This window comes from Mustela nivalis, assembly GCF_964662115.1.
Source record: "Mustela nivalis genome assembly, chromosome: 5".
NCBI lineage: Eukaryota > Metazoa > Chordata > Mammalia > Carnivora > Mustelidae > Mustela > Mustela nivalis.
This window is the reverse complement of record NC_139024.1, coordinates 104710263-104724005: the sequence shown is the minus strand read 5'-3', so window position 1 is coordinate 104724005 and position 13743 is coordinate 104710263. Positions and strand designations below refer to the sequence as shown.

At 40.1% G+C, this 13743-nt stretch overlaps 2 protein-coding genes across 3 annotated transcripts; both read right to left on the bottom strand.

The window, feature by feature from the left end:
* Positions 1-1657: 1657 nt before the first annotated feature.
* Positions 1658-6493, bottom strand: PTP4A1 (protein tyrosine phosphatase 4A1). Of its 2 annotated transcripts, none has more exons than XM_082730156.1 (5): positions 6356-6493; positions 5237-5329; positions 4799-4929; positions 3526-3600; positions 1658-3085 (listed from the first exon to the last, which is right to left on the bottom strand). In XM_082730156.1, exons 1-5 carry the CDS (start codon positions 6458-6460, stop codon positions 2968-2970), a joined length of 522 nt encoding a protein of 173 aa, XP_082586282.1. In that variant the 5' UTR covers positions 6461-6493; the 3' UTR covers positions 1658-2967. The 2 variants fall into 2 exon arrangements, with proteins under 2 accessions (XP_082586282.1, XP_082586283.1); XM_082730157.1 differs by having other exon boundaries at positions 1658-3081.
* Positions 6365-10510, bottom strand: LOC309864538 (uncharacterized protein). Its single transcript, XM_082730158.1, has 2 exons — positions 10379-10510; positions 6365-6904 (listed from the first exon to the last, which is right to left on the bottom strand). The coding sequence occupies exons 1-2, from the start codon at positions 10415-10417 to the stop codon at positions 6809-6811; spliced, it is 135 nt and encodes a 44-aa protein (XP_082586284.1). The 5' UTR covers positions 10418-10510; the 3' UTR covers positions 6365-6808.
* Between the last annotated feature and the right edge of the window lie 3233 nt (positions 10511-13743).

Below are 13743 nucleotides of genomic sequence, written 5' to 3'. Positions count from 1 at the left end.
TTTGAGAGAGTAGGGTGAGGGACAGAAGGAAGGACTCTCAAGCAGACTCCCTGCTGAACAGGGAGCCAAAAGGGGAGCTCAATTCAACAACTCGTGACCTGAGCTGAAATCGAAGTCAGACTCTCAACTGAGCCACCTGGGTATCCTGAATCCCTGCATTCTACTTATAAGTCATCTAACTGGAGGTTTATATTCCTTATGTATAAAATTGGGGAAATATCAGATTTTAAAATAATTAAATTATGAATATTACCTGAAAATAAGATCCTTAATAAATGGTAGCTATCACAATAGCTATATTAATTTGTTAGTCTGGCAATACATACCTAGGTTTTGCTCTCAGCTAAAGGGCTGCATTTTCTTGTTATGATTTAGTAATCATATTACTTAATTGTCAGCATTATGGTTCCTAGAGACAGGCCTAGTCAACTAGTCACTACTTAACACATTATCCTATTGATGGAAATTGTTATCCAAACCAAGTAATAACCAAATTTTCAAACACCATCTGGTAACTTCTTACATTCAAGATCTCAACTCATTATTTCTATTTTATTTCTTGTTAGATATAAGCAATCTCCCAAAATGTATAATGTGTATTTCTATAATTAGTCATATTTACAAGACAAAATATTTGGATAAAAGCAAATTTCATCATTTGTATACTGTACAGATGAGGTTTATAAATTGATTTTAAGCACCATATATATACAATCCAATACTGCAAACCAACAATGTTTCCAAACTCAAGATATTTCATTTATCATGATGGCACCTCCTCTCAATAAACAAATGCTGTTTTATGGGCTGTGTGATAATAGCAATAACCATTTAGTTATCAATTTTACAAAATTACCAAATATCTTCAGGGGAAGGCTGCATTTAAAAAAGAACAAAACAATCACCAAAAAAAGAAAACCAAAAAACTCAGGTTAATTAACTACTCCCAATTACAAAACATGAAAGATTTAAAGAACTAAGGGTCCCCAGGGACCTCCTTATTGCTTTTGCCTTGGCTCTAAGTTTTAAGAATAGTGTATATTAAGTGCTAAACTGGCAGAAATGGAAGCAGAATCTTTTTAAAAATACAATGTGGAGTACTATTTAAAAAAAAAAATCTTACTCAGTTTTAACTATTAAAACTGTTAAATCATACAAGGACATCTGTCCCTTTTAGATTAACATGAGCTATGCAAAGGAAGCACTTAGATTACTGAAAGAAATTTAAAATTTATTAAACCTTCATGTGCCAAATATTATGTTCCAATATCAAAACCTGTAAAGGCATCCATTATTTGCAAATGATGAGAAAACGGGCTCAGAAGTTGCTCAAAACAAGTTATTATTTGGTGGAACTGAGCTTCAAATTAAGGCCTTCCTCTAGTTTCTCAATTACAGCATAGTACACAGGCTTGAAATTATTTAAACCTTTAAAAAGGAAAATCTATAATGGAAAGTACTTTTAATGTTAAGCAGTTCTTATGACTGTAACAAATTGTGTCGATCAAAAAGTTACTAAATGTCAACTTCATTTAATCCTTCATTTGTTTAAAAAAAAAAAAGAAAAGAGGACATACTTCAAATGGCACTAAGTAAAGCCTAATTCATTTATATTATTTTTTACAAAACCAGTTAACTTTAAGCCAAACAATTTCAATGATGATAAATGCATTTCATTATTTATTTAGATGTTTAAGCTCTCGCACTAGATTTTTACAAGCTGGTGAACACTGACAAATTATTTCTCCCACAGAACTACAACCACACATTCCCAGACAGTATAAATATATGGTTGAACTAACATTAATACACATCACCATTTATCAATTACATAATAAAACAAATTATCAAGTATCCAAATATTAAGTTACACAGCTCAAAAGGCATATAAAATATTAGATGTCTGCTCAATTCATTAGCAGAAACCCACTTTTTTTTTTTTTTTGCAAGAGAGGTTGGGAAAAGAAAAAAAAATCACACTTCAAACAAAAATGTTGATAAACAACTTCAGATAAGAAAAAAAATTACAAGAATTTCAGAAATTTTGATTAAGAATTGTTTTAGCTACAATAACAAAGCATCTCTACCTTTTAAAAAAATATTTACTAAATTAAAGAGCATATTCTACATGTTCTGCACAAGACAAAGGCAACATTTTACTAAAAATACTTAATAGCCCCCTCCCGTTCTTTTTTCAGGCCCTCCCTGTAAGTTGCACCCCAAAGTGCAAACATTAAAATTAACTGTAAGGCTTTTTTGTCTGGAGACATTAAAGACATGTGCTTCTGTACAACATAGATTTTCAAAATGGAGGTTTTCCATAACAGCGCAAAATGAAATTTGTAGAAAGACATGAAATAATCCTTGTAAGACTGGTTTAAAAAAAAAAAAAAGAAAAAAGAAGTTGAGCAAACCTGATGTATATTGGTATGAATGTGGGAGATGTAAACATAAAGTGAGCAGGCAAATAACCATATAGGCCCTAATTTCTATGTTTGAAATGACTGAAGGAATAAACCACATAAGGTCCAGAGTGTTCATAGTTCCTGGGATTTTAGTTCTGTACGATACTAAAAATATACAACAAGTATTGTGCTGGATATTTTGGCACCTAATCTTTCTAAATTTCTTATATATTGATAAGATTCTGGCATGGGAATAAATTTAAAGACATAACTCAATACTGCATGATTTCAGGAAAGGTCAATTGGTACAAGTGGTAAGCACATTTTAAATGCTGTAAAGCAAGAATCTTTTGCAAACTGTCCAAATAGGTTGATTGTAACCCAAACACAGAGGCTGCAATTCCGTCAAACTTGTGGCCTGATAAAACTGCTTTCCAATACTCCTATGGAAGCTTCTTTAGACTTAATCACCAAGCCAACATATTGGCAAATATGTATGACAAATTAGGTCCTGTTTCAAATTCCACTTCGAAGGCCAATGACATCAGGCACCCCTGATCTTTTATTGAATGCAACAGTTGTTTCTATGACCATTGGAGTCTTTGAAGCGCAGCCGCATTTTAGGACGATACTTCTCCAAATACAAAAGTTGCTTGCTGTTAAAAGCTCCACGCCGCTTTCTACATGAAGAAAAACAAAAGGTGAATTTTACTAAAGCAAACTCCCTCCATATTACTGTTTACTATGCTATAGACAACTACCTCTTTATGGCAATTTATCTTTTTGATTTTTATGCTGCGACTTAATGCCTAATTTATAGATAGGCATACATGTGTAAATGGAAAAAGGGTACTACAAAGTCCTAAATCTTAAGTGTTCTGGTTATAATAGTGAAATTTATATATCCACTTATATGAGATCCACTTACATGACAAGATTCTAAAATAATTAGAATCTCTGTAATATGAGCATTTACAAGGAGTGTAAATAAGATCCTATTTCCTGGTTTTAATACTATCTTGAATATAATGGTTAGATGGGCTGTGGGGAAAAACTGTTTTTGTAGTAATAAAACCCACTGATAATGAAGAAGTGAAAAGAAAATTCATTATATACTTACTGTCTTATGAACTGTACTGCATCTTCATATTTCATTCCACCTTCAATTAATGCTAGGGCAACAAGCACTGGAGCTCTATTAGGGTAAGAATTTTGATAAATCAATCCTGGAAAATTCAATCACTCAAACATTCATCCCTTAACCCAAAAGTACTATTATTCACCACCTTCCCTATGTAATTAATACCTTAGAGTAAATGTTGACTTCTTTTTAAAAAATTAATAAAGCATCAGCATTTTCCTACCAAACCCAGACTTTACCTAGAACCAAAAATAAACTATGTCCTTCATTGTTACAAGTAAGTCTGAAAACTAAGACTTGTATTATTTGAGGGCAATCTTAAAAAACCTTAAGGGGGTAAATCTTGATAAATGCAGATAATTTTTTCTGAATCCAAGCAAGAAACAGTATTTAAAAAAAAATGTTTTTTTAAAGATTATGAACTCCTTTTCCTAAAGATCTTCTGGAAATATTTGCTTCCTTTTTTTGTTTATTATCAATGAGATTGTGACACCAAACCCCCAGGGCCAACGCTCATTTTATTTTTACCCTCTAGAAAAGAACTTTTTTTTTCCTGGTGGTGGGATGGAGGGCAGTAACAGTGAGTTACAAATCTGGATATGAATATTTGGGCATTACTGGGTAATGAGTTCCCAGTGAACTGGGATCTCCAGGATTAGGAATGCTATCAAAAGTACACCATATGCAACTCAAAGCACCTTAGAAATGATTCATAATTCTTTTTCCTAATGAGCCTGGACAATGATTCCAGTATCACCGATATCACTGATATAAGCTCGCACAATTAATTCTGTATGTAATTGTGCCCACAGAGACAAGTATAATTTACAACTACAGCATTTGTTAGCTCCAGCTATACTGGAAGATATTATTCTATTACATTCACCTACTTTTTTTCTCCCCCCCCCTTTTTTTGAAGATTTTATTTATTTATTTGACTGACAGAGATCACAAGTAGGCAGAGAAGCAGGCAGAGAGAGAGGGGGAAACAGGCTCCCTGCTGAGCAGAGAGCCCGAAGCGGGATTTGATCCCAGAACCCTGAGATCATGACCCGAGCTGAAGGCAGAGGCCTCAACCCACTGAGTCACTGAGGTGCCCCTACATTTACCTACTTTTAAACTTAATTTAATATGTAACCTAACAAAGCAAATTGACTCACAAGGTGGTAACTGAATCTTTCTTGGACTCAAAATCAAGTTTTTACTAGAATTAAGACCAATACCATTAAATGGACTTAAAAAATTCTCTTACCTCCCAAGGCCTGCAACACAATGAACAGCAATACAACAACCAGGTTCTTCACGAAACTTAATTTTTACAAGACTTAACCAGTCATCAACAATCTGGTTAGATGGTGGTGCACCATCATCAAAAGGCCAATCCTAAGTCAAAAGAATAAATGTTTTAGATTTTTTAATATAAATGCCAACTAATAATTCTAAGTTTCTAACACTCAAGCATTTTAATATGCTTAAACATGTCTTTTATGAAACCCCACTGTCAATGAAATGCAAATAAATGCTGAATCTTTATAAAGATCCCATTACTTCAAAGCGTTGCTTAGCTTTCATCTTTATTTAGAAATTAAGATGCTGTATACTTCCGTAATAACTTAAAAAAAATCAAGCTTTTTGAAGTTGGTCTTTTTGTAGCACAGTATCAAACACACAGGAACTATTAAACACTTACAAGAACATGGATGCCTTCTTTCTCCACAAGAGTAGTGTCGTAAGTTGCTTCACATACTCTTACTATAGTTGTAACGCCATACTTCTTAAGTTCCTGGATAACACATACATAAAAAATACTTAATGAAGTCTTTGTGACCATGATACTATTGCTCACCAATTGTTGCAAAGGTATTGCTAGTTAACAGAAAATCACGGAACAAACGGTATAACCTATGTATGCTTAACAGGAAAGTAAATCTTGCTTTCATTCATTCATTCCACACCACCCACATTTACACCTCAACTCTGGGAAGTGAAATCCTGTTTTAAATGACAACACTAGCATAGCACAAAGGGAGAATATTAAACATCACATATTTTTAATAAATTTAGTTAAAAAAAAAAATCATGTGGCCCTTCATACATGGAAGGTGTTTATAGTCATGGCAACACCAGCTGGATGGAGATGAAGAACAAGAGGAGAGAAGCAATTCAGAGACAAAGGTAAATAGAACCCAAAGGAATCACTCATGACTACAAGTAATCTGACTTGATTACATTAACTCCTTAAACTTTTGCTCACTGGCAGTACACACTGTAATTTAAAACCTTAAAAGTATATCCAAAGACTCTAAAATCCTATAAGTACAGTGTAAAAAACCTCACACTATTTAAAACTACAAGCTTTAAGACTCATAGTCCATTATTACTAATTATAATTAGTAGCCAAAAATTGGCTTCTAAGCATTAAATAGGGTCCAAGACATTAACTAACTTTGGTTACAGTATTAGTCATTAGACTAAGCAGATATATGAACTATCTTTAAGTGGCAGCCTCCCTTCTATAAATTTCTTGTGAGAATCCGCCCTCATATAGATTTAAATAAGCAAACTGTGAGGCATGAACAACTAGATGATCTTATAAATGCAAACTAATTCAAGTACATGCTCTTTCTGAAATGTACAAAATAATTTTCCTGTAACCTAAAGAAGAGGAAACTGGTATTTCATTTCTGGAAATTGAACGGCAGACATACCAACCAAAATTTCTCTAAACCACCTATTTATTTTGATTGATTAAAAAGCCCCACCATTAAACTGCAATCAGTTTAAGACATTAGAAAGTATCAAACCTTACCTCTATAAATTTGTTTAAGGTCGCATTGGTTGGATTGTGTGTAATAAGAAATCTCATGTTCTTGTATGTGACTTCCACAGGAGCTGGGCGGTTCATTCGAGCCATGTTAATTTAGTTAAAAAACACTCAATCGGGTTATGAAAGAATTTAAAAAATTGAATACAGAAATGACGCAAAGAAACTGAGTCTACTTCAATATACTCCACTTGAAATTCTCAGTGCTTTGAGTATGAAGTTGGGAGTAATGGGAAATGAAATGAACCTCCTAATAAGAAGCAGCAATTCTTCAATCCAGTAATACTGAGGCAATAGAAAGGAAGTGCACTGAGGTTTACCCCATCCAGGTCAGAACTCTTGTAAAATGCTCTGTGGATTTCAATTCAACACTTCTGTGTCCAGGTTAACCACTCTTTATGGGGGCTTCTTGGTGGAGTAGTAATGAATTTCTACAGTTCACTTGTCTGCATAGAGGTCGTGCTGTGCCTGGCAGTAATCTCCACTGCCCTTCAGAAACTCCATAAATGTGTGACCAAGAACACCACAGAACTGCTGTTTAAAAGAAAAAAAGAGAGAGAAGAAAAAAGTTGTTTTCCAATTCAAAGGAACATATTATGGTTTTGTAGTATTTAAGTTCACGACTATCCTTTCAAATTTGGGCCCAAGCCACCTTTTAAACTTTTATTTAAACCACAAAAATAACAGGGATGATTACAAATTAAATAAAAAAACATAAAACAAGCATTCTCAGGTAGATTACTTTAAATTGAAATTACTGATCTAATACAGAGACCCCTCAAAGAACACCACTGTTACATTTTGACAATATCACTTGCACATACTCTCCCATTTTATTTTAAATAGTTAGTGGCTTTACAATGTTATAAAACTTACAACTTTTTATATTGTTTTTTCCAGCTAATAAAGTATTTTTACATATTGTAAACTTCAGGAAAACTCTGGAAGCTGTTAGTCCTTGCATAATTTACTTACTCCTCCAAAATCTCAACTAATATGTTCTTTTAAAAAAAATTATTTTTAAAATAATCTTTACATCCAGCTTGGGGCTGGAATCTAACTAACCCCAAGGTTGAGTCATAGGCTCTACCAACTGAGCCAGCCAGGCACCCTTCAACCAATGTTTTTAAGAGAAAGAAAAGTAACTAGTTTTCAAAATGCTTCCACATGCACTATCTTTTTATCCAACAACCTATCAATTTACAATTCTCTTTTAACAGATTTTCCTTATCTGAGTCTCTGGAAGTTAATCAACTTGTTATATGAAATACAAGAATGAACATTCATAAAGTAGAAAAAAAAAAGACTCTGAGTGCTAAGTAGTAAAGAGAGGAATACAAAAAACTGATCAGTTAACAAGAGTACCAAGTGCCAGTCACTGCCCCCAAACACTTTCTATGTATTCTCAAGGGAAAATTACCAAATAAAATCTTTTAACCAAAGATTCCCCCAGTTTATATTTAAGCATTTCAAAAGCTTAAAATTAAATTTCCATTTTGCACCTTTAAATAGCATTTTGAACCATACTAGTTATAGTTTCTAGAATAATTTTGTTACATTTTGAAGAATTCATATGGAGATCTAGCAGATCAGTGAAAAACAGCAAGTCAAAACCCTAGTTCATTTTTCTGCCAAAACAAAGGAACTAGCCTCAGGAGTCACTTCTTACAAGATTGTCCCAGAAGAAAGAGGACTTTCATTATTCCAAATCTGTTCAAAGGAACCCTCAGAGAGTATTCCTTCATGTATTTGCTACCTGGGTTAAAACATTAGTGACTACCATTAAGTAAGCTTGGCTCTACTAGAGTGAACAAATACAGCAATAATCTGGAAAATAATTTCAGCTATACTTTTGCCTCAGATACTAAATATTACTTCCTTAGAATAAAAAAAAGTGAATTCTGGCAGCTTTTCCACGATATACAATGAATTAAAGAAGTCATTTGTAAAGCTGTTAAGTGCAATGACTCGTGGCTTAGCATTCTGATATGCAGATACCATCTTTTTTTCAATTGAAAGCACATGTATGAAAAAGACAGTATTTCACAATACAACTTCCACATTTAACAGCTAAAATTCCTGTTAAAGCTGAGTTTGGCCGTATCTCTTCATATAAGTAAGTTCATCAGGAAGCAGAGAAAGCAACAGAAATAATTCACTTAGTGGAGCCATCCAGTGGCTGGGGGGGAACTTTCACCAAAAGAGCAGTGACCACAACTACTTAACACCTGTTCTGCCCAATACATTCCCTATTAATTTCCTTGCCACAGGAAAAACTATCCACAATAGGCAGCTCGGATATACCAAGGCATTTCTTCCCTTTCCCACCTATCATTCTATATAATCACCGTAATATACATCGGGCGGGGGTGGGAGGGAGGTCTGGGCAAAGCAATCTCTGCGCAGAAGCTTAAATTCGTCAGACTGCAGAGTCAGAGCAATTAATCCGTTTAACCACACTCTGTCCAATAGGTCGTTGAAAAGTTTGTTCCAGATCTCCTATACCTTAAGTAATGTATTTGGTATACAGCATACGTAAAATGCTGCTTTACTCTTGGGAATGACCTAGCTTTTTGGTCTTCAACTGATTTACTGCCATCCAACGAAATTCATATAAAAAGAGAAACAGGAAGAATTGCCTCAGAATCTGGATCCCAAGCAGGTAGACGGTTCCAACTACAGTGCAAATAACAACTTAATACTCTTGGAATCGTAGAAGGCTTCCACGGACAGAAGATAAACCTCAGAATGCTGGCTCTGGCTGGCTACTGTTGCCACAAGCCAAAAGCAGGCAACAACACATTACACCAAGGATTTCAGGAACAGTTCTAAATAGTCCCCGATTAAAAGGCGCCATCCAGGGCCCCAGAGATTGGCAGGGAAAGTGCATACTGGTGCCCGGTCGTGGACTCCTTCGCTTCAGTGCAACAGTAGTCCTGGCAGTTTCCAAGGTGCTCAGACCCAGACCATTTCTCCACCGACTTGCCCCTGAGAAAGGACAAGACTCGACTTGTTCCCATTATCCAGAGCCCGAAGTGGGGCGTTAAATCCGGAACAGCTCGAATTACCAGGTGGAGACTGAGGGCGCAGGGCGGGGCAGGGAGTCGATCTCCTCACCTAGCAGAGCCTCGCTCTAGCCCCCGCCAAGGCTGTAGCTCGCGGAAAGCCCCCGAGGGCCGCAGTTCCGCGCACGCGGCGGTGCGCGCCGGGGCCCGCCCGCGGCGCCCCCTCTCCGCGCCGCAATCACGGGTTCGCGCCGCGCCTTCAGTCAGGCGCGGACGCCGAGGCCATTTTGTCTGAGGCGCCGGGCCGGGCCGCGGAGCACAGGGGTGGCTGCACCGGGCTCCTGTCCCGCGCCGGCCCCCGAGCCCGGAGACCTCCCTGCGGAGACCGTTACCAGCCTCGCCGGCCGCCCCGCCTACCCCACGCCGGCCCGGGTTCGGTGACGACCCCGCCGCCGCGCCCTCCCCGTATCCGGCTCCGCAGTGACACGCGCAGCCCTTGCCCCACCCCGGGCCACGTCTCCCGCTTCCCAGGCGGGCCGCTCTCTTTCGGCCAAACAAAGGGGCCTCGGGACGCCGCGGAGCCCGCCGGGCCCCGGACAAGTGCGCCAGACCGGAGGGCCAAGGGCGGAGGCGGCGGTCACAAAGCGGCTTTTGTGCCGCCCCGCCCGGCCTGCTGCGGTGGCCGAAACCGTCCCCACCCGCCGCTCAGGCCCGGCCGCAGTGCCCCCGTCGCCCCCGGCTCGGCAGGGATGAGGAAGCCGGTGCCTCCGGCATCCAACCGCCAACCCGCAACGCGGTGGACCCCAGCGTCCGCGTCCCCGCAGCCAGCCCCACCGACCGGCCACGGGGTCGTAGTCCGGCCGGCTCCAGCCAGGGACCCACCGGAACTGCGTGCCGGGGCGGTGGGGAGCGGACGCCGGGCTCGGAACAAAGGCGACGGTGGGGATGGGGGGGCCGGTCGTGGAGCCCCGGCCCCAGAGGCGGCGGAGCGACGGATACTCACAGGAATATGTTTACTCATTGAAGATTGTGGCCTAATCATACAGCCGGTCCCGAGGCGGCGGCGACACAGGGGGCGGCGGTGGCGGCGGCTGCAGGGCAGGGGGTACCGGTGGTCGTCGCGGGGCGGCGGCGGCTTTGCAGGCGGCGGCGGGGGCACCAGACTCTACCATGCAGTGAGCGGCTCCGAGAAGAGCGCGTAGCCCAGCCGGCCCGCAGTAGAGGGAGCCAATACGCGCGGCGAGGCGCCCTTGCGTCACAAGCCCTCCCTTTTATAGCCGGTGCGACGTGCGCACTCCCGGCCACCAATCGCGGCCGGGGGCCCCTGGCAGCTCGCCGACGAGCGGGGGCGGAGGCCCACCCCCCCTCCCGCGGACGTCACCGCGCGGCGGCCGCTGCCGGTGTGAACCGGTTGATGAATGGCGAAGCGCTGGAGTCGTAGCATCTCCCGGGCGGGGGAGAGAAGGGGCGGTGGAGGGACTCGGGGGCCGACCGAGCCTGGGGAAGGGAAGGGGTGGGAGCGGGAGAAGATTGCAATCCGTCGACTGGAAGGAATCACACCGGAAACCCTGGCTCTCATAGTTCAAGCCGGCGAGGAGTGCCCAGATGTCACATGGGGAGCTTTGAAGTTGCCTCAACTTAAAATGCAATCCCTTTAGGGCCAGAACCGTGTCTCAGCCCCGACCCTGCTTTATTCTGCCCTAAGTTAAACCACAGTCCTGTTTGCCGGCGGTTTACCTTGGCCCCTGCGCCACTACGATCTCCGTCATCAAATAATATTTACGTCGCACGACCGCTGTACCCGGTGACTCAACACCTTGAATGCCACGGCCCTAGGCTCGGACGAGGTGAATACTTGTCGCCGGGGGCCCTTCCAGGCGGGGAGAAACTTTGCAAACTTCTGCTATGGGAGATTGGGAGAGTACCCCGGGAGGCAGATAAAGCCCCATGCTCCCTCCAGTCTTTTTTTGGTCACGCCTCCATACTATGTACGCGTGCAACTGCAGTTGGCTCAGTTGTGGCATTTGGAAATCACATGCATCCTTTGTACTGCTGTTCACTTAATGTGTTGTCACAGATAATGAAAGGTTAGTCACTGCTAAAGGAAGCGTTTTAAAAATTAAGAATCTTCGGTTATGTCAAGGACTGCTGTAATTCTTTGCGTCAAAGCTAAAGCTTTTTTTTTTTTTTTTTTAAATTTTCAGTTCTGTTGCTCCACTGTTTTCATAATTTAGGCCCTTAAGAAGTAAAGCCTTGTCATAATAGTTTCGTGCTACACAAAGGTAACTTTGTCACTTGTAATCTGGAAACCCTTTCTCCTCTGCTGTATGGAAGGACTCAACAGGACTTTTACCTGCGTTGAAGAACTGGGTTTTCTACTAACACTGAGGCCTTTTGTTTGCTGTTTTCACTGATCAGTAGATTGGAGACGGCTTTAGGGATCAAATTGTGTTCTCAGTCAGAGTACTGCAGCATTTCAGGATTTATTAGTACTTCTATTTAGAGGGCTTGGGTAGTTATTCAACATTTTTATATGCTCTGTAAACAAAATAGCACTTTTGAAAAAAGGAATTGGGTCTGGCTTTTACAGAAGTAAAAGTAAAATCTTCATTTTAAAGAAATTACTCATTTAAGAAACTTTTGAATCTAACTAAATGAAGGAAAACTAAAGACCTTGAGAAACATAATGTCCTTTTACAAATAAACTTTGAAAGGTACAAATATTTTAAAGTGTTATGTCAAAAAATATTTTCTTTTCTTTTTTTTTTTTTTAAAGCCTTGCTTTCTTTTTTTTTTTTTTTTTAAGATTTTTATTTATTTATTTGACAGAGAGAAATCACAAGTAGATGGAGAGGCAGGCAGAGAGAGAGAGAGGGGGAAGCAGGCTCTCCACTGAGCAGAGAGCCCGATGCGGGACTCGATCCCAGGACTCCGAGATCATGACCTGAGCCGAAGGCAGCGGCTTAACCCACTGAGCCACCCAGGCGCCCTCAAAAAATATTTTCAAAAAAATCTTGTGGTGGGAGGGACCTTCCTAAGTAGGTCAGGAACTCATCACAAAGAAAAAGATAGATTTCATTATATAAAAAACTTCTATATGATGAAAACTTTTGATAAAGTTAAAATATCGATGGCACGCCAGGAGAAAATATTAACTGTGTAATGGGCAGAATTAACTTCACAATAAACAAAAAGCTTGACCAACATATACAATAGCTGAAAAACATTCAATCAGCTACTCTCACTCCAAAGTTGGTCAGCAAACAGTGATGGTACTTGGAGTGGTGAAGTTTTTCATGTAATGACTTTTCAAAAAATGAATTTGCTGGGATGAGATATAAATTCAACAAATGGTAAGCAGAGCCAAATCAGTATGAGCCAGTTTTCTTGTAGAACTTGTGATACAAGTTGTGAGACTTGTGATGCACACATCTTGTAATTACCACAAGTAGTGCTGACATGAAATATCCAGTCAGCTATGCTCATCAAGCTCTAAAAGCTGGGCTCAATCTTGCAAGTGCATTAATCAGCTTCCAGAGGTCTTAGCCTCTCAGATGAGGTACCACTTTCTTATACTTTGAAAAGGACATAGTTCAAGGATGGAAAACCAGAGAAAGGTTTTGAGGAAGGATGCACTTTAAACAAGATATAAATATGGTCTTGCTGACCAGCTGGACAATTCTCTCAGAGTAGCCCTTGGCTTGTCACTCTGGCAGCTGCCATGTTTGTATGTAACCTGTGCCATGGTGGTTCACTGCAGTACTGAGGGTGTCTGGTCTACTGAGCCCAGTAGTTTAAAGGTATTGATTCTTAGAGAACAGTAGTCAATCCCAATGTGGGTCAGAAGACTCCTGTGGTCTGAAGACCTAACCTCCACAGATCTGCATTTGGAACATCAGCACACTTATTTGCAGAAGGTCTCCAGTCTGAGCCAACATGCTTGCAAATAGTGGTCCAGACATCCAGAGGTAAGAAAACCCAGTCCCAAAAGCCAATGCTTACTCTAAGCTCCAGAAAAAGCTCTGACATGGAAGACTTCTTCTCCTACTGAATAAGATGCCCAGCTATAAGTTACTTTTCTCAGCAAAACATGTCCTTGAGCTCATCATGGTGAACAAAACCTTTTATCAGCATATTCAAAATGCAAAATCTAAAAGTTGGGTAATATGACTATTAAGACAATTATGAGGAAGATCCTTATGGAAGATGAAACACTGCAGAAGACAACAAATCGTAAATTCTGATAAGCATGAACAGAGAAATCCTTACAATGGTGGACGATAGAGTAAACATGGAATGATTCCAGTTATAGCAGTCATATGAAAAGAATGTAGGATTTTATCCCTTTCAATCTCCTCACATTGACTG

Bases quoted from the DNA above. Each gene is read 5' to 3' on its own strand.
- LOC309864538 (XM_082730158.1), bottom strand. From the start codon at position 10,417: ATGATTAGGCCACAATCTTCAATGAGTAAACATATTCCT. The intron at 6,905-10,378 runs GTGAGTATCCGT...TCTTTTAAACAG, and splicing joins CAATGAGTAAACATATTCCT to CAGTTCTGTGGTGTTCTTGG.
- PTP4A1 (XM_082730157.1), bottom strand. From the start codon at position 6,460: ATGGCTCGAATGAACCGCCCAGCTCCTGTGGAAGTCACATACAAGAAC. The intron at 4,930-5,236 runs GTAAGTGTTTAA...CTTTTGACTTAG, and splicing joins AAGAAGGCATCCATGTTCTT to GATTGGCCTTTTGATGATGG. The intron at 3,601-4,798 runs GTAAGAGAATTT...TTACCCTAATAG, and splicing joins TGTGTTGCAGGCCTTGGGAG to AGCTCCAGTGCTTGTTGCCC.